The 20,983-nt window shown below is 39.2% G+C and overlaps 1 protein-coding gene across 7 annotated transcripts in view; it reads left to right on the plus strand.

Annotated features, from left to right (window-relative positions):
- LOC6492919 (fasciclin-2) overlaps positions 1-20,983 on the plus strand; it is a 72,083-nt gene that overhangs the window by 30,909 nt on the left and 20,191 nt on the right. For 4 of the 7 annotated variants that reach the window (XM_032452928.2, XM_014905717.3, XM_014905716.3 and 1 more), the window contains exons 3-4: positions 17,224-17,398; positions 17,640-17,687. In XM_032452928.2, coding sequence (XP_032308819.1) covers positions 17,224-17,398; positions 17,640-17,687 — 223 coding nt within the window. The remainder of the gene's footprint in view (positions 1-17,223; positions 17,399-17,639; positions 17,688-20,983) is intronic. The other 3 variants (XM_032452929.2, XM_001964278.4, XM_014905715.3) reach the window with 1 other exon arrangement.

Raw genomic sequence — 20,983 nt, forward strand, 5'->3', positions numbered from 1 at the left:
GACGAAGTAACCTAAATTTTCGAACCCCTTTCGAAGAGTATCATGGGGATGGCGGCACTTGTACACGTCATGTCACATTCCATGGCCATTGTGAGGCAGTGCAGCAACCCTAATCAGCGGACATAGGACATAGGACATAGGACATAGGACATAGGACATAGGACAGAGGACAACCGACAACCGGCGACGGACGGAGGACGAAGGACGAAAAGGACCTCCCGGAATCTCCAGTTTCCTCTCCTCTAAAACTGAACTGAACCGTGCTCCAAATTCCGAATGACACTTCAACTCGCTTACACTTGAATACGCATGCCACGTTCAGAGTAGCACATGAATGCCAAAATGGGGTTGCCAAAAGGGGGGTGGGGGGTTGCCTTGCAACATGGCAACATGGGGTAAGGTGAGGTTAGGTAGAAGATCCTGAGGCTGCTGGCCACCAGCATTTATATCGAATGGCTTCATCATCAAGCCAAGCAAAAACGGGAGCGACGACAACGACAAACGGAAGTTGAGACTTCCGTTTTCCGCCGTGTCCCACTCTATGGTAGGACGAGAACCCCTTTTCACACCGCCTGTGTGCCACTTCAGTACCCCCTTCCTTTCATTCACCTGCGTGGCATTAACTGTAATGTTTAAGCGGAGGCCCAGGATGACACCTACTTCAAAAAGGAAGATTCCAGAGACGAAGGCACTACAAAAAAAAAATAAATAGTTTAGTATTTTTTTTAAATGTTTCAAATGTTTATTAAATTCTAAAAAAAATACTATTACTGAAATAGAAACTGTAATTTTCAATAAGAAATTGTTTAGATAGAGATAACGCCTTTTTGTTCAGTGTAGATGGAAACTGTAGCCCATTGCCCGATAATGACAAAAGTGTTAATAGCGCCACACGCTGCATGGGGCACTCACATCGCATCCTTATCGAAGGGAGGTCCCAGGTTCCAGGTCCCAGGGAATGAATGCAGTGCGAAATTATGCAGGCACTGTTGATGAAATACAAGAAGGGCGGACGACCCAAGCCGGGGAGACTGGAGCTGGAAAGAAAAGATTGAAAAGAAGCGAGCGTGAAGCAAAAAAAAAATCACACAAGAGTAGCGATGCATGAGCTGGATAAGTAGTGGCAGTAGTACACATGAAGAAAAAGGGGGATATGGCTTTTGGTTAAAGGTGACATTTAGGTAGACTTTTCAAACAATAGCTTATAATATTTTCTCGAGGTGGAGTAGCCAGCCACCACACACGTGGTTCCAGCTCAGATCTGTTGAAGAAAAAAAGGGGGTAACCCGACAACCGGTGTCTCGCTCGCTCACACTTTGTTTCCTCAATTGATGCTGGCACGTCGTCGTCGAACTTTGAGTCTCTGGAGGAGTCGAGTCTGGTGGCCAAATCCTTTTCACTCAATGCCCGGATTGGCAGCATTATCTATGCATCTAGGATTCTGGAAAAGCAAGAAAGGAAAGGAAGGAAGGTGGGGGATCTTAAGTAGCACTTTGGTGGCTGCGCTTATGCCATTAAGGCATGCAGCATGTCTGCATTCAGATGGAAGCTATTCTATGGCAACACATTCTCCATTCTCCATTCACCCTTCGACTTCTTAGCAGCTTTTCCTGCTTTCCTTCTGCTTTTCTGCTTGTGTGGCCCAATTAATGGACTCACTGTGCTCTGTGAGTGAGTGCGAGATTTTCCGTTGATGATAAAACGACAGAGGTAAGAGTGGCAAGGTGGCATGGTGGCTTGGAAGCTGCGTGGCAAGTAGCTGGCATAATGACAGCATACGCTCCTTATGGCTTTTTGGCTTCAATGGCTGATTCGTCGGCTATCTCTGCCATTCAATCGCCCATTGAAGATTGAAAGGGGCGCGCACCGCACTCCTCTATTAGTACTTTCCACAAGAACTCCTGGCCCTGGACCCGAAACAATTCATTTACCGCGGTATTTAACCTGCCATCGAGTGATAAATACAATCAAATCGAAGTCCATTGTGTGAAATAATTAATTAAGCATCATTTCATAACATAATCCGATTAAATTTAATCACTTATCTTGAATAGGGAGTGCTTTAAAATTTTAATTGAATAATAAACGTTTAAAGATTAGAGTTTAGAGTTAGAGATGGGAGGACATCGATAGTGCGGGAATTATCGATTATTTCAAAGCTTAATTTTGAGGTTAGTTTGGTTTTTATTTTTAACTTTCTTGTGTTTCTCAATTAGTTGTTTAGAACTCTCCCCCTCACTCATCATAAAAACCAATCATTTGAAATGCAATTGCTCTCAATTGAAGCCTTTGAATTACTTGAACATTTCTTCCCATAATCCATGTTCACTCATCACACCATCGACTCAATTGCTTGTCAAAACTTGGCTTCCATTATGACCGCCTTCCATCAAGCTCCAAGCTCCAAGCACCAAGCTCCAAGAGACGCCTCAATTTTTCATGCCACACTCGACCGTATATTCATTTATATGAAATATGTCATAAAACTGTCTTGTCTTACATTCTTTTGTCTTTTGTTTTTATTCATTTTCTTGGCATTTAATCCTGTCGCTTGTTTGTCATGCCTCTGATGGGGGCGTGGCATTTCGAAGGGGCAACAAGTGTCTGTTTTGTGTGTTGTCTGTTGGTCTGTTTAGCATTTCATTACACTGGGGAGGTGAAACTTCAGACCGACCCCCGAGATGCCACGCAAGTATGTGGTAAATTTATTACAATTAAAGTTTATTTTTTTTTTTTGGGTAGCAAATAGTGGGAAAAACAGGGTCTGGGTTTGGGGTCTGGGATGACTGGTGTCAGAGTTGCCGCATTTAAATGAGGCATAACCGAGAGGGTCCCTCCTCCATTTCTGGCATCGCCACGCTTCAGCGCAAAACCAGCAGTCGGAATTAGCTGCCAAGGATCGGGAGATGTGGCACACAGAGACTGCTGTTGGAGCATTTGCAGATGGAACTGCTGCAGTATACCCGTACCCAAAAAAAAAAATACGAAAAAAAAACGCCGTATTCCTTTCCATGTCCCCTATCCGGATCTTGCCGAATCCGGCCAAACAGACGCAGCACATTTTGCCAAGTGATTTATGAGCCTCGATGCGGGGCAAGCGTTTAAAAACATGAAAATATATATATCCACTTAGGGAAAAGCGGTTTGGGTTTTTATTAAACAAATTAGTAAGGTTTTGGGGCTTTACAAGTCATTGAAATTATTTTATTTTAAATAGATTGCTAATTCTACGTGTGAGTTTCGTCAACTGCCTAATTGGTTGGCTTCCTACAGCTAATTATTTAATTATATTTGAAACTCAGTTGTTTTTGGGGTGTTCATTATTAAATATTCTATAACATTTTTCAACCTAACTAGAAGTTGTTACTAATTCTCTGTTAAAATAATGATTTTATGAAAGTTTTTAGACTATAAGATACCTGGTACTTTCAGAACTCAAAGATAGTTTAACCTTCAAAGACAATAGTCCTTTAAAAATAGCCTTAAAATTGAATAATTTATTTGTATTTAAATTTATTTTGGAGTGTATGGAAAGCCCTTGGACCCCGGGACAGCCGGCAGAGGTCCAAACTTTGACACATGTCTGTTTGGGGTCTGCTGTCAGGGCGGGGGCTTCCAGTCGGAGTGGTTGAAAGGGATGGCGAATGAGATATTTGCAATAAAAGTATAAACAGCATGCAAATATTTTGCGTCTGTCGTTCCCACACAACCCGCAGAAGCAGAAGTAGCAACAGCAACAGAAGCAACATCAGCAACAGCAACAGAAATTGCAACTGCAACATCAGAAGCAGCAGCAGCAGCAACAGCAGCAGCGGCCAGAAACAGCAACAATGAGTGCATAAATTTTTGCTATAAATTTCCTTTTGGTTGTCAGTGGCATTTTCAAGTGCTTCTTCTGGCGAGGTCGGGGTCGAAATGTCTGGGGTCTTCAACTCCCGGGGTTCAGCCTTTGGGGTTCTTTTAAGTCTTGGGGAATTGTCGGTGTTGGTGTCGGTGTCGGTTGGATCGCGCTCATTTCATTTCATTTCAATGGCAGCAGCCTCAAAAGGCATTTCATTGGTTACTTTCTAAGATGGTTGTTGCGGTTTTTTTGGCCGCCTCCTCCCACTTCCAAAAAATTTAATTAAATATTTAATGTTGTGCCTTTACGGAAATGACCACACACCCGCACACACACTCAAAAAGTGCCTAACCGCAATTGTTTTTGAAGCAGCTCTCCGCAAAATGTGTTTGCGGCTTCAAATTTGATTTAATTTAAGGCACAAGCCCAGCATTGTTCTCAACTTAAAGCAATTGAGAAATAGATTATGTAAACATCGAAAGAAATAAATACTTTACATCATTTCCAATCCATTCTTTACTCAATCAATGTCAGTTCAAAGTCTTTCGATTAAATGAAATTGAAACGAATGGGACTTGCAACTTGAACTAATTTTCCCCAGGCATATATTATATATCTATGATTTTCATTAACTTTTCCACATTTCCGCTGAAACCACACGAAATTGTTAATTATAATGCACAATTGAGAGCAACTGGCATGTCGGGCCACCTGTTATTACTATCATCTCCCTTAGAACTCGATGCCATCAGCATCAGTTCACAACTCGCATGATATACAGATATTTTAATTTTCTTCAACAGAGTGTTTGATAAAAAGAAAAAATTAAAAATTAAATGAAATTTCCGTATTTTTACTTTTATTTTATTGTTAAAAAAGTTCAATAAGCGAGCCAATTGGTTAGAATTTTTTGCTTACGTGTTTGCATTTTTATGGGCTCATCAAAATATAGTTTAAAAGTATAACAATCAAGGCTTTTATGGAAATATTTGTAATTTATTAGATATATTTAGTTAAGGGTAAACTTTTTAAGTAATTTTAAAGCTATCAAGCTGAAACTGGGTATACAACTATTCTTTAGTTATTGGAACTATATATGTTAAAATGAATATAGCCCAAAAACTATCATAATTTTCATCCATAACTATACAGAACTTGCTTTTTTCAATAATTTTTTTTTCCATTGAACATCTCTAGCATTCAACTAGTATTGCATCTGCACTGCCAGTTGAGGAATCATTTGTTTTAATTGAAGTCAATTAGTTTGTGTGATGGTGTTAATTCAGCTCTACGATTGAATGGGGATGGTACACCATATATATCGTAGATACTTCTCTCCAGATATGAATGTGTATATATTTCAAGCAATTGAGAATAGACCAGAGACAATGAGAAATTCGTTTTCATTGCACTCCCTTCTTCGAGCCCGAGACACTTAACCCCATTTTACATTTAACATTCAGCATCCAGTAGCATCCAGTATCCAGCATCTTTTACTTTTACTTTGTCGCTATATTGTTGTCTGAAAAAAAATAAGAGAGAAACAAATGCAAATGAAAAGACATTAATGTTAAATGCTTACAATGTTTCGTGCCATTGTTTTGGCCATTTGCATGCCAGTTGATAGTATTCGATATCAGTTTTATGGACCATCCAGAGCTCGGTCTGATAAGGGAAGAATAAAATTGTTGCCACGAGAATATTACCATTTCCACACCTCCCACTCCCCAGAGGACTGGGGCTCTGGAATCAATCAAATGTAATCGTTTTCATTAATCTGAATTCCCTGGGAATTGAAAGCCATTTAGGAATAGATTTATTTTATGTTTTTTAAGAAATCAACTTTGCTTTGGGGAATTTAAATAAATAGACGGATATTAAATGAAATGTGGTCAAGTACTTGGTCTAAATTTCAAATTAAAATCTTTAAAAGGGAAAATTATCATAGATTTTAGGGGATATTTGTGGTATATAGTTTTTTATTCTATAAAATGTATTACATATGTTGTGTCTACAACTAAAATACAATTTTATAACAAGTTTCAGAGCAATAGCTTCAAAATAGAGAAACAATTGTTCCTAAATGCATAAAAGATATGATAATATTTAGGGTATTTTTTACAGATATAGTATACCGATCCTGATCATTTTAAAGTATATTGTTTTAAAAACTATAATAATGTTATACACCAAGTTTCAGAACAAAAGCTTTAAAATCAAAAGACTAGCAATGCGTAGAACCTTTGAGTTGCGAAGCCTATTTGAACTTAAGACTATTACTACAAAGAAAATCATATAAAATCCAAATAAGTTAACAAAAACCATTATCAGCATATAATCCCTACGATTACTAGTCCATAAATTCCATTTCAACCCTCCTATATCCCCTGACTTTGCACTTAAAGTCAATTTGAATTTCCGATTGAATGCAAATTGACACCGAGAGTGAAAATTGGCCATCAGGTGGGATGGCACGGCTCATCTGTCATATTTAGCCAGCTGAAGGCCCAGTCTGCTAGAGATATATATATATTTATGTATAGATCTACCATTTATATCGGTTATATCCGAAATCCGCCCTTTTCAGCCACCCATCCATCATCCTCCGGCCGGCGACAGCTCAATTCCCGCGTCACAAGTCGAGGCCTAAATCCAAATCCCAAATGCAAACGTTGCAGCCAAGAATTAAAACCGTCCAAAAGGAACGAAGGTATTGGAGGGGGGAAGAGTCAAATCAAAGACCAAATTGATGACTGCAAAAAATATGAGCCACAGATAGAGGCTGGCCAGAGAATCCTGGCCAGCTGTTCCCTTTCCTTTCCATTCCACGGAATTTTTGATCGATGGTCCCCGTCGGACTGCATAATTTGCACTTCCCTCGGGGGCCAGTCTGGCCCAGAGTAGGGCGTGGCATGGCAGGCAGGTAGTCCAGAAATCTAGCCGTCTAGCACAAATCGATCATCATAGGGATGATGGGAGCAGGAGCTGGAGGAGGTGGCAGTGGGAGTGGCAAATTTGATTGATAACCTGATTGATGGCTCGCTTGGGCTATCGGACTCAAAACCCGAACGCTTATGCTTCAATTCGCCAAGTGTTGACTGCCTTTGGCGCAAGCCTAGGGGGTGTAGCACTGGAAAAAATATATAAAAAAGGGGACAACAAATTATTATAAAAATTAAACAGAATGGTATACATTTTATTTGAAAAATATATCTTATTTTTAGTAAGAAAAGTAGTTACTTTATAGTTTTTCTCTCACTGTAATCTGTTGTTGGAACCAATTGAGCGAAAAGTTGCCCAGCTAATTGGAAGCCATGTCCGGGAAGTGGAACGTGGAAGCTTAAACCGCCAAAGATACGCGATACCAGTGACGAAATAAAAGGGTATGCAGAAAGTTAATGAATCTTCAGAGGAGGATAAAAAAAGGGTTACATCATATACGGTTTATAGGAAATAAAATAACTTTGAATATGAGTTGTATATTGGAGTGTTTTTAGGGGGGGAACCTACTCTCAACAAATAATGATAAAGCCGCGATGATGATATGCCGCGTTGATGGATGATAATGATGGGGCATGATGGGGTTGCAGCTGCACTTGGCGATGTTTAATGAGTGGACAGAGCCCGAGAATGAATCAATCCGAAGGGGGGGGGGTCTTCACAATGCACCACCACCCCCAACCCCCAACCCCCACCCTCGAGAGCCCCAATAACAATTAGAGGCAAGTGCTGAATTATAGCATTTGGTTGGCTTCGTCGCTGCTGCCGCCACCGCCACCGCCACTGCCACCGCCCCTGCTACTGCAATGATTAATTAAATGGCATTTTAATGAGTTCACTGGCAAACTGCCCCCCTCCAAACCCACCCCCCCGCGAATTGTCATTGAATGCATCAATAATGCCAAGAGAACCATCGCGGGGTTTGGGGCAAAATTCTGCGGTTCTGCCAGAATGTGGAATGTGGAATATATACGGCATGGATGTGTCTGCTTTTGGTTAATTTATGCAATTGAACTTTTGAGCGGCGCCACAGAGAAGTACTGAGAAATCGAGAGAAAGCCACAGAGAAAGCGTGGAGATATGCGCTATCGGTCAAGGGCCATCGATAGCCATTGGGACAGGAGCTCCTCAAATTGAACTTTAATTGTTCATTTGCAGCTTACTCATATGGGATTAATCGGGGAAAGGGCTACAGTTTTTTCTACTATATATTACACTTTTACTTAGGAATATATATCACAAATATATAAAAAATAAATATATAAAATAAATAAGTCAAAAACTTGAATGATACTAAAGTTACTCTGAAAAATAGGCTACAGTTTTTTGATTAAATGATACCCGGTACTACACACGATAGTATTTTGAAACTCGGTTTTATTTGAAGCTTTAAGAGATATACTAAAGCCATAAAATTATGAAAAATGATACCCAGTACTTCTCTCACTTAAATAAATAAATAGTATTTAAAAGCATACTATTATTTTTACCTGAAAAATACAATTAATTAATATGCAATTAGTCAAAAAAAAACCTGTCTAATTTAACCATAAAATTATTACAACTCTGTTACAAAAAGAATCAAAAGAAAGGCAAGTGAAAAATTTGCCAGAAGAGTGTCAAAAATAGCTCTCCAACTCCCCAAACAATCTATTATGAAAATATCAAAGTCGTGACTTTTCGCGCCAAGCTGCCCGAAAGTTTTTCAATCACAGCCCAGACTGAATCAGGTATCACGTAAAAAACTATAAAGTATGATAGAAAAACACAAAAATTCTCAAACAACCGAAAAAAAAAAAAAATGACAAAAATTTTGCTCTGCGGTGGACAAAACGTTTCATATTAAAACCAAGTTTCCGCTTTATTTTTTTTTATAAAAAGAGCGATTCTTGGATATTGAGGATTAAGCTCGAAACTGAAAGTTGGCAATAGAAAATAAAAATAGTAAAAAATACGCGAAAATAGGAAAAAAAAGGGGGAAAAAAGTTGAAAGAATTGCATATAGAAGTTGAGCTTATTATGCGCGTAAAACTTTTGGCCGTCATCGCCGCTTGCTTTTAACTTACTTTGCGTATTAAGTAAACTTGGCTGATAAAGTTCCCGACCAGGATGAAGACAAAAAAAAACGCACAAGAACGAAAAAATGCCAAAAAATATAAAAAATGGGAGAATCATGCAGGGGAGGATGAAAAAATGCAACCACGCAATGTGTGACCTCTGAGGAGGGAGGCGAAGAAAATGCTTTCACTGCTTTCTTTAGTTTTCTTAGCTTGCACCTCGTCAGCTAGTTCTACACTGAAAAAAATTTTAAATTTTTTAAGGGAGAATATAAGAAATATTCAATATTTAAAGAAATATTAAGTGCATACAATAAAAAGATTTTTGAAAGGCTTGCTATTGTTAAAAAACTGGAAATGTCAGTTATATTTTGTATAACATTTTAAATACAAAGAAATATATATATATATATATTTTATCTATTATATAATCTTCTAAATAAACCTATATATTTTTTAACTAATTTATTTTATTTTTTTAAATTAAATTTCAATTAAAACCAGCCTATTTCCCATTTAAAATCTCCAAAATAAACATACTTTTTTGAAATATGCTCTATGGTCTGTCAAAGGTGTCATTACTTTTTACTATATCCCCCCCTATTTCTCTTATTTTTTTTTTTTTTAGAATTTCAGTCTTCAGAAAAGTCTTTCCTAGTTTTTGACATTTTTTTTTTTTTTTGGGACTTTGGTGGCGTTTTATTTTGCTTTTAAGTGCTTGAATATGTCTTGTTAAGTAAGCAGTTAGTTTTTTGGCGCATGTTGTCCCTCCATGGCTCCCTCCTCCGCATGTCCTCCATGTCCTGGCCCATAAAATGTTTCGTAAAGTGCTACACCGCCCTCCGGTGGCCCCCTCCAGGCCTACAACATTCTTCCTGGCTAGCCAGTTTAAGCCAAAAGCAGGCACCGCCTGCAAGCCAAAAGTTACAACTCTTCCACTTTTTTTTTGTGCACTTTTTCTCGTTCAACTCTTCGCTTTCTTCAAAAAATTCTTCCAAAAGTTTTGTTGGCTTTTATTTATTTTTCTTTTCTTGGTTGTACTGTTCTATACCCCCTACTCTTTTTGTCATTTTTTTGTTATTTGCTAGAAACTTTAAACAAACCCAAAAGTCAGCCTGGTTAAAAGTAGCAGGGGGAGTAGCAGCTAGCAGTTAAACAAAAAAAATGGCAAGAAATTCCCTGACATAAGTAAGCCTTAGAGTTTTTTTTCTTCAGAATCTCTGGGATTAGGGATGCCCATGGGGAGGTTCTTCTTCCAAAAAAAAACCAAAAAATAAGGGGGTAAGGCCACTCGAAGCTGTAAAAGCAAAGTGGTTAACCGTTGCCTTGTTGTCAGGGATTTAAAAATGGATTTCAAGCCGCTTTTAAAAGAGTTACCCGGAAAATCAAAAATAATCCTGAAGAATTAGAATAAAATCCATATGTCCAAGGCCTCTATCTTGTCTAACATCCGATTAAGTATAATATTAAAAAGTTTCTGAAGAAAGAAAGTAACATTCTATCAGCAATCTGTTGTCTGTAAATGAATTTAATTACAAAAGCTTAATCGTAAATCTGTGCCATGTTTTAAGCTGGCAAGGACTACGTGCCTCATTTCGATGTCACTGAGTGGAAATCCTTTAGACTCCTGAACATTTTCCTTGGAGTTTCGGGAGAGCGTGTGCATCCAAGTGCCAAGTACTCACTTAGCAGTTTGCCACTCGAGTTGTTCAACAGTTTGCGGCAATTGCAATGCCAGTTGCAATCTGCCACTGCACTACAAGAAATTATACAAAGGTTGTTGGAAAAAATATATAAATAAAGTAAAGGAGTAAAGTAAAGTATAAGGAGATTGTTTGTAAATCCTTTAACTATTTTTGTATTTTTTATATATTTTTTTAATATTATTTCTTTCTGTGAAAATCAGTTTAGTAGCTCACCAGTTGCTGCTTTTCTTGTTCGATGCTCATCAACTTTTCATTTGTATTTTTATAGTTCTCCTTCATTTCTCTTCTTTTTTTTTTGGAAGAAAACTGAAATCCACGAAAATAGGGAATATCTATGGGGGTAACAAAGAGATAAAAACTTTAACTACTTTGTCGCCACTTTGATGCTGCACTTGCCACTGTACTACACTTGCCACTTGCACCATAATGACCTCATTTGTATAACCATTGGCTGCCAATTGACTTGAGAGAGGGGGGTAGGGGTAAGACGTTACTTGTTAGTGGGTTTCTGGGTCGCTGACTTTTTTCAAGTGCATAACCCAAATGAACAAAAAAAAAATGAAAAAAAATGAAAAAAAAGCGAAAGCAAACGCAAACATTTTGTGCCAATTAGACAACAATATAAATTGTTCCCCCAACCAGCCAGTCAGCCAGTCAGCCAATTCCAAATGAGATGATGATTCAGCTGATGATGATGATGATGGCGATAATGACACTGCCGGCGATGATCATGATCATTATTTTAACCCACAAAGCCACCCAGACCACCCATTCCATTCGAAGGTCAAATAAATGTTTGAATTTCATTGTTTTTGTTGGAACTTTTGAGTGCGAAATGGTTCTTACAGAGTTTTCTAAAGCCAACCATTTAATTTCAAACTATATTTTAGTTTAAAAAGACTATTATTATTTAACTATTTAATTTCAAACTATATTTTAGTTTCGGTCTCGAGATCAGCTGAAAAGTATGCTTTAAAAAGTTCCACTAAACCGCAACCTTGGTATCCTTTTGGTAAACAACTAAATTGCCATTTAATATCCACATTATACGCAAGTGGATACGCTGGACTACTTGAGAGATATAAGAGTGCAGGATATCTGACTTACTAAATAGACCCACATTTCTAGTGGGCTATATAGTGGGGGCTTAAGTCATTCCCAGTACAAGTGTCAGTGTGTGGCAGTGTGTGTGTGGGTGGTATGTAAATATCGTCTGAATCTGAAGCGTGCAAATGGCAGCAATTACCGTACAGACACAGACGGCGACAATCGTAAAATGCCCCTCCCAGGACCTCCCATTCAGGCGCCCCTTGCTCGTCAAAGCCCCACTTGAGCCAGACTTGGAGTGCACACAAAAAGATTTCAAGTCAAATCACAAAAACCGAAAAAAAAGCATCAGCCAAGCGTTTTTTTTTTTTTTGGGGAGAGGACTATGATGAGACTATGGGTCTACTCATTGAATTATGGGGGGAAAAATAATACAGAACAAAATAAAATAATATTAAATAAATACTAACTATAGTAACTATTATAACTTTAACTTTAATAACTAACTTTTAAAAATAGAAATCTCTTTTAAAACACATTTCTATAAATTATTTGCATCAAACCATACCTATTTTATAATTTTTTCTATATTTTTTAACCCAAATAAGAACTTCAACTTTGGACTTAGATGACCAAAACAACTGCCTAACCCATCTACCCTTTAAAAATATATTTCCTAGGGTATCAAAACCGAAGCACAACTGTCAATGCCGCTGACTTTCTTTTTGGCCTCCCTCGTGGCCTATTTAAAAATTCAAAAGGCATACATGCCGAAAAAAAAAAAAAACAGAATATACAAGCGCAGCGAAGAGGAGGTCCTTGCTCAAGGACCCTGTCGCCAGAGCACAAAAGTATGCAACATGTCTGCCGCCAAAGAACGAACTAAAAAAAATAAAGAAATTGATGTGACAGGAAAGAAAGGCAAGCCGTGGCAGGGCAAGGAAAACATAACGTGGAAATATTATAACGAGTGCAAATAAAACACACAAGGGGGCAGCAAAAAAAATAGTGAAATAGAGGGGGCTATGGTGTGGCATGGTTTGAGGATGTCTGCAATCGTTTGGTGGCACGCATGCATGCCTAAAGGAAATGCCATCAAATATGCCAAACATGTTTGCAGCCAAGTGGCGGAGAGGGGGCTCTGCCAGAAGGGGGGGGACTAGTGGGTGGTGGGTGTTGTTCGGTGGGTGGTGGGTGTTGTTCGGTGGGTGGCAGGTTGGCCGTGTGGAAGGTTATAGCGCCCTTTAATGTTTATTGGGCAAATAAATTCGGCCTTGAATGGCCCGAACACTGCTTTCAGGCTAATTAAAAATTAAATATTTTGTCTAAAAAAAATATTTAAAAAATATTAGTAAAGAAATTATAATTTATAGATATTTTATCTTAATTTTACATACAATTTTCTTATATTTTGTAAAGTTTAAAAGCAAAAAACCTTAAAATCTAAAGCTAGGTTTGGAATCTATGAATGAAATCTATGAAATATTTATTGAATTAAGCTCTTACCTTAAATATTTTTATAAAAAAAGTACAGATTCTTGTTAATTATCTTTTATTCAAACTATGAAATTCTTTAATTAATATTTAAATATTTAATTTAGACAGTTTCAGTCTCTTAAAATCGTCTTATTTTTCATTAAATCTATTTTCTCCCCTCAAAAACCAACCATATGTCCTAAAACCTAATGAAACCTAAATATAAAAGTGTATGCCCCACATCCTTGTTATCCTTTGACCACTTAGTCTATATATATTAACCGTTAACCGACTTACAACCCCAAATCATCCTTGGGAAGCGTTCGATACCTTTGATCTTGCCGGGGTTTCTGAGTGGGTTTTATGTAAATTTAGGCTGCTCTCGATTTGCGGATAATGCCTATTTTTAGCCACGCCCACTTGAGCACGCCTCTGGCAGAAGGTGAACCTTAGGAGGGGCGGTATGGGTGGCCCAACCAATATTTGCCCAACCGAAAGTGGAAACGAGATGGCCAAAACACTATTTTTGCTGCTATAATTCAAAAACTAACTTTCGGACGGGATGGTTTCGGTGGGAGGATTACATAAATCAACATTTTCTGGCTCTGGCCGAAAAAGCGCCAAAAACTTTCAAGCAAACAAATATTAATTTTAACTTTTGCGCGGCCGAGAGCTATAAAAAAAAAACAAGAAAACAAAACAAAAAACCAAAAAGGAAGCAAGGAAAACTAAAGGAATAATACAAAAAATTTGACCAAAAAAATATATAGAAAATAAAAGAAAATAAAAACAATCAAAGCAGTCAGGTCTTGGAACTTTAAGTGGCTATAAGGGGCTATAGTTGGATTTCTAAACTATAGAATATATATCTTAAATATAGTACTTCCATAACTCTTAAAGAAATCAACTGATTTGGCTGAATTTTGTTTTGAATATGTATTATAGTTATCAGAATAGTTTGAAAATAAACTAGCTTTCTATCCTTAAGGATAGAAGGATAATCTTTAAAAACCTGTTGCCTCTATGAACCAGAATACACTAAACCCTTGTCTTTAAATGGGATGTGTGGTGAAATATATATTTTTCTCCACAATTGCGTGTGCATTTGTTAATATTCCCGCTGCCATTTTAATGTTCAGTTTTTAATTGTTTTTCAACAATATTTTCTGGCCTGGTGCAATGAATTAATTGCGCGCCATTCTGCAAGGAGGGCCACTGCCCGCTGGTCACGCCCACATGCTCTATACCGCCCCTCATGCATACCATATATATATCTCTTTTTTTATATATATATTTATATTTTTTTCTCTGTTCCCGAGAGCCTCGCGATAATTCTTAACCGCTTGTTTATTTATGCGGCGCCGGAAAGGCAAAAAAAAAAACAGACAGACACTTGGGGAAAATGCGGGGGAAAATGTGGAAAATCGTGGGCTCAAAGAGGTAGAAAGATAATGTGCTCATACATGTGTGTGTGTGTGTGTCCTGGTGTTGGCGCCTTTATTTATGCAGCATTCATTTAAAATAAAATAAATATAAATTAAGCATAAACCCAGTCCCCAAGGGAAAGCCAACTCTGAATGCCCTTTCGCAAAAAATGGACAAAGGAGGCCATCAATTAAATAAACCACAAAAAAAAGGATAACCTAGATTGTCAATTTTAAAGGGGGGGGGAAAAAAAAAACAGAAAAACTATCAATAGCCAATGAGCTGAAAATAACAAATTAAAAATTAGCAATTTAAACCATTAAGCAATTACCGATTAATTAGGGAATCAAAATGAATGAAAATAATCAGAAAATAAAAGAAAAAAAGCAAAAATAGATTAAAAATCAATATATATTATTTTGCATTTTTCTTAAAAAGAACTAATCGATTAATAATAATTTAAAAGAGCATTTAATATTTCTCTTCTTTCGAAGAGTTTTTTTTTGTCAAGAACTCTCTTGAAACTTTTCATTATTATTTGTATATTTTGTTGTTGTTGGGGGAAAGCTTTTCTTTTTCTTTGTATTTTATATTTTTTATAGTTTTTTTATATTTTTGTTGGTGGTATAGTTTGTGGCGCCATTTTGTTGCCTTTGCATTAATTGCAATGCAAAAAGGCAACGTCGCATAAATTTCTCATATTTAATTTTCGCCAGAGTTGCAGATGCAACCGGAGATGGGCTCCCCAAAGAGGTAGGGGGTGGGGGGCAGGGGGGCTTAGGAAGGAAGCTGAGGTAGGGGTTGGGGGGAAGGACAGTTTAATGCACTCTGTTGCATGCCACCTACCCACTGACAGATGCAACAACACAAAAAAAATAGCCACCCATGTGCGCGGCTTCGTTTACATTAAATTATTTATGCACTCGACTGTGTGCGGCACTTGCAGCTTGACAAAAAAAAAAAAACAAAAAAAAGGACACACAAAGACATCCTTGCCACACACACTCGGAAAAAAACAGATCACAGCTGGCACTGTCTAGGGGGTGGGTGGTGGCACCTTTAAGCCGCCACATCACCCCCTTGAAACCACTTTAATCTTCCGCCAAATGCTGACCACATAAAGTCCTTAAACAAATGTGCGGACATTGGCCATTAAGCAGAGACAGGACTTCCAGAGACTTCCAGAGACTTCCTTGCCTTTATCCGAGTCAAGTCAACTGTTGCAACAGCCCCCAATAAAATGTCAAAGAAAATGTCCAAGGAGAAAGCCTTTTAATTGTAATGAGACCGGGACGGTTGGCGGGGCAAGAAAATGCTAAAAACTTAAAAGTGGCATTTTCTCTCTCCTATTTCTCACTTCTGGCCACTTTTTCCCATGAACTCATAACAAAGGGTTTCATGAGCGTTTAATTGTCGGTAATTAGCCAGATGAACAATGGCCAACTTTTAGCTTTAGCTTCAGCTTCAGCCAAGGAGTAAGTTTTGAAAGGAGCACCACCGTCTCCAGGGACACAAAATAATAGAAAATAATATGCTCTAGCCCTCTATACAGAATTATTAACAAAGGAAACTGTTAACAATAGAGTATCATCCATAAACACTATTTTTAATAAATTATTTAAAGAGAGACTTTTTTGAAAGCTTTATAAAATCATTTACAGAGTTGCTTTTTAGGTTATTTTATCGATAAAAGATCAGTATTTGATAAAAAAAAATTAAAGTTATATGCTTAAATAGTAAGGATTTGCTTTAAAATATTACTAAAAATAATTTAAAGCTTCTATTGTTATTATAAATAGTTTCAAAACATTATTTATTCTTCTTGTAGAGTTCCATTCAAGTTATCGATAAAAAATCGAAAAAAAAAATAAATTTCTATGCAAACTTTTTAACAAAAATCAAATTCCACAGCTGCCTCTTTAAAATTTTCAATTGAATATTCCTATTGAGAAATGCGCGAAATATTTGTATTAAATTCTTAATGAAAGGAACTTGCACATTGCACAAGTGCGCTCGACTAATTTCCATTACATATTCACGACAAAATTGTATCTACGAATTTCGATTGAATTTCTCTTGGAATTTCGCTGGAATAATTTCATTTAATTAAGACACACACACACCCACATCCACACACACATTCAAATTTGTGTGCATAATGAGCGGAGGCGAAAATTACAAAGGTTCCCAGCTGGGCACAACCCTACACCCCACCAGCACCACCCCTTTCGCCTTTGTGTGTGTCCGCGGCAAAGGCAATTAAAATTAATTTAAATTTACTCGCCTGTGCAAATGAGTCACTCGGAAAAAGAGCAGATAAAATGAAAACAAAGACCGATGACTAAAGCGTTAAAAAAAAAATATATATATATTTGCTAGTAAAGTTTGGAGCCTTTGAATTCTACAAGGATCAAGCAATTTTAAAGGGTTCCTGAAGAAATTGCATACTTTTAGGCACTGAAATAGGAGTTTTTAAATCACAAAGGGTTTAAATTCAAGTTTCTTTAAGTTCAAAAGGAGAAAACCAACTGTTTAAGTCATTAAATTACAATAGTACAACAGAACAAGCATTTATCATGTCTATTGCCTACTTTTAAGCGCAGAAATAAAAGTTTTCAAATCTCTAATGAAGCAAACTAACAAATAATGTTTATTTTACTTTTTTTTTTAGATTTAATCAAAGCGGAAGAGAAACCACGGCTGGAAATCTATCCCACACAGGAAGTACAACGTAAGCCCGTTGGCAAGCCTCTGATCCTGACCTGTCGCCCTCGAGTACCGGAAGCAGCTCTGGTGGCCGATTTGCAATGGCGGGATAACATGAACAACACCATCTTGCCCAAACCGTAAGTCTCAAGATTGAATAGTTTCTCCTTAAAAATAAACTCCGGTTATGGGTGTCCTATAATACATGTTTATAATGGAATTTTGTAAAAAAAAACAAAAATCACACGAAACTACACCTGGAACATGGAACACAAAACACCAAAAACACAAACACAACAATACACCCACCCACCCACTCGAATAAATACACAAAAAACCAACCACACTTACCTATTTTTTATGTCGAATATCGTATTGTAGGGCCAATTACGATCCACTGTATGATTCCAAGGGCAATAGAAAGAAACTGTAAGTGCCGAAGATCAGCTTTACAGCAAGAATACATATATGTACCTACAGTAAACCCCCCGTAAACAAAACAGTAACAGCAACTGCAAGAGTAAACTGTAACCAAGTAATTTAACCGCAACATCATCATTATTTTGACTTGATAACGATAATTTTTCGATAAATTCATGGACTTTAGACGATAACTTCTGATTGAAAGCAACTCTGATTCGATTATTAAATAAATTTCAAAGAACTGGCTGTCTGTTCTAAAAAAATTCGAAAATTGATTAACTTTAACACGATTTTTTTAGTTGTGTAGTTATCCTTGTTATCCTTGCCCACTTATTGTCGTTTATTTGGCATGTTTAATTGTTTGGTTTGTTCTTGTTTCTTGTTTAACTCATCGCGCTGTATTGAAAAGCAAATGCATTTTGTCCAGGCCCTCCCAACCCCTCGATTATGAGTAGCATTTTGGCATTTTCCATTTTCACACACACACATACACCCACACACCAGCACTCATATACACACACACACGAGATCATGCAATTGTCCTTTTAGTTGTTGTACTAACACACCTTTCATTCCGATTCCGATTCCGATTTCGAGGATTCAGATTCATGTTCTCATAATTTTTTTTAATAAAATATATATATTTTTGAAAGGGTTTTCCCATTTCTTGTTTATTTTCGTTTTGTTTTTTTTTGCTTTTAAGGACTTGACAGGTGGATAGGAAAAAGCAATAAACGAAAAAACAGACAGGGGTTGTGAAAGGAAAATTCGAATGGGAATTTTTAAGTCAGATATTCCAGATCGAAATCTCAGCTCTAGGACTATTTTTTTTTGCGGCTGTGTGTGTGTAAGTGTGTGTGTGTGAGAGTCCTGTAGAGTGCCTGCGTGTGAAAAGCGAAATCGTGTTAATTAATTTGCCTGCAAGAGGAATGACCCGCCACCCCCACTCTCTCTCTTTCTCTTGAGTGACATGAATAAAGAAAGAGGCGTGGCCAAGCTGCAGGCTTCACACCTGACCCGGCATTTAACCCATGACCCCCTGACCGCCCCCCGCCCCCGCCCAAAAAAAAGGGCTGCAGGGAGGCGGGAAACCATTGCGTACCAATTAAACTCGTTTCCTCTTCAAACTTATGAGAGTGGAAGCCTGTGTTTTTGGCTTCTCCTTTTATTCCAATTTTATTTTTAGGGACATTCTCCACATATATTTGTCGTATTTGAGAGTACTTTAGGGGTGGATCCTATTAATATTTTCAATTTATTTAATTATGGTTCTAGCATTTAGGAAAGCCACTATTTAATTCAATTAGTTTTTATATAAATTGTCTTTTGGAAATATAATATTTCCTTATTAGGGAATTTAATTCCTTTAATTCTTTTCTACCAAAAAAAATGTCTGCTTTAATTATGACTTTGGCAACCCTGGGCTGGCTGCCTTTCAATTCTGCTCACGCACAAGCAAATGCAATTTCTCATTTGAAAGGTTAGCCTGGCAACCCTGCCCGCCCTAACCCGCACATCCTTCGTCCCAAATATGTCCATTTTCCTCACTTTTCCAGTCGAGTTTTCCTCCTGGCTTTTCTGCCTACTGCTGATTGTTTTGTGTTTTGGCTCAGTTTGGTTTTAGGTTTTAGGTTTTAGGTTTTTAGTTTCTGGTTCGCTTCGCTTCCGTTTTGGTTTGGCTTCTGTTGTGGCTCTTCTTCTTTGTTGTTGCATGGGGCAGGGGTAGGGCGTTGGGGGCGTGGTCGGTCCAGTGCCACGCCCACTGCAACGTCCACTCCCACGCATCGCATTTTTCCTGCCCTGCATTGCATATTTGCAGGCGCGAAATGTAATTAAGCTGCCAAAAACCCAACCGACTACCAGGCCCATTATACGTTCTATTTTGGCCCCCAAAACGGTCGGGGCCAGAGGAGCTTCCATAGTGCCCCTTTTAAACTCGCCCCGAAGTTAATTAAAACGATTAAGTTCGGCATAGTTCTGCGGCCGGTCATTGCTTGAATTTTTGAGGCCTCAGACCTCTGGCTGGACTTTCCACTTGCATCGCAAATAAAAGGCAATCGGAAAGAGAAGCCGGAAAAAATAAAACAAAATATTTTTGCGAAAGGTATTAGTGCAGAATTACTGGAAATCAATCCAGAAATCGATTAAGGTATTCCGCTCATGAATCGGATAAGAAATGGAATTCAGCCTGGATGCGGCACTGACTGGTCCACCTGGATGTGCCACTGGTCCACTTCGACGCGGCACTGGTCTTCCTGGATGCGGAACTGATCCTCCTCCTGGTCCACCTGGGTGCGGCACTGGTCCTTCGCTTGGTCCACCTGGATGCGGAACTGGTCTTCCTTCTAGTCCACCTGGATGCGGCTCTGGTCCTCCGCCTGGTCCACCTGGATGTGGCTCTGGTCCTCCGCTTGGTCCACCTGGATGCGGAACTGGACTTCCTTCTAGTCCACCTGGATGCGGCTCTGGTCCTCCGCTTGGTCCACCTGGATGCGGAACTGGACTTCCTTCTAGTCCACCTGGATGCGGCTCTGGTCCTCCGCCTGGTCCACCTGGATGTGGCTCTGGTCCTCCGCTTGGTCCACCTGGATGCGGAACTGGTCTTCCTTCTAGTCCACCTGGATGCGGCTCTGGTCCTCCGCCTGGTCCACCTGGGTGCGGCACTGGTCCTTCGCTTGGTCCACCTGGATGCGGAACTGGTCTTCCTTCTAGTCCACCTGGATGCGGCTCTGGTCCTCCGCCTGGTCCACCTGGATGCGGCACTGGTCCTCCGCCTGGTCCACCTGGATGTGGCACTGGTCCTCCTCCTGGTCCACCTGGATGTGGCTCTGGTCCTCCGCTTGGTCCACCTGAATGGGGCACTGGTCCTCCGCCTAATCCACCTGGATGGGGCACTGATCCTCCGCCTAATCCACCTGGATGTGGCACTGGTCCTCCGCCTGGTCCACCTGGATGTGGCTCTGGTCCTCCTCCTGGTCCACCTGGGTGCGGCACTGGTCCTCCGCTTGGTCCACCTGGATGCGGCACTGGTCCTCCGCCTGGTCCACCTGGATGCGGAACTGGTCTTCCTTCTAGTCCACCTGGATGCGGCTCTGGTCCTCCGCCTGGTCCACCTGGATGTGGCACTGGTCCTCCGCCTGGTCCACCTGGATGTGGCTCTGGTCCTCCGCTTGGTCCACCTGGATGTGGCACTGGTCCTCCACCTGATCCACCTGGATGCGGCACTGGTCCTCCGCCTGATCCACCTGGATGTGGCTCTGGTCCTTCGCCTGGCCCACCTGGATGCGGCACTGGTCCCTCGC

The sequence above is a fragment of the Drosophila ananassae genome, chromosome XL (assembly GCF_017639315.1).
Source record: "Drosophila ananassae strain 14024-0371.13 chromosome XL, ASM1763931v2, whole genome shotgun sequence".
NCBI classification, from domain to species: domain Eukaryota; kingdom Metazoa; phylum Arthropoda; class Insecta; order Diptera; family Drosophilidae; genus Drosophila; species Drosophila ananassae.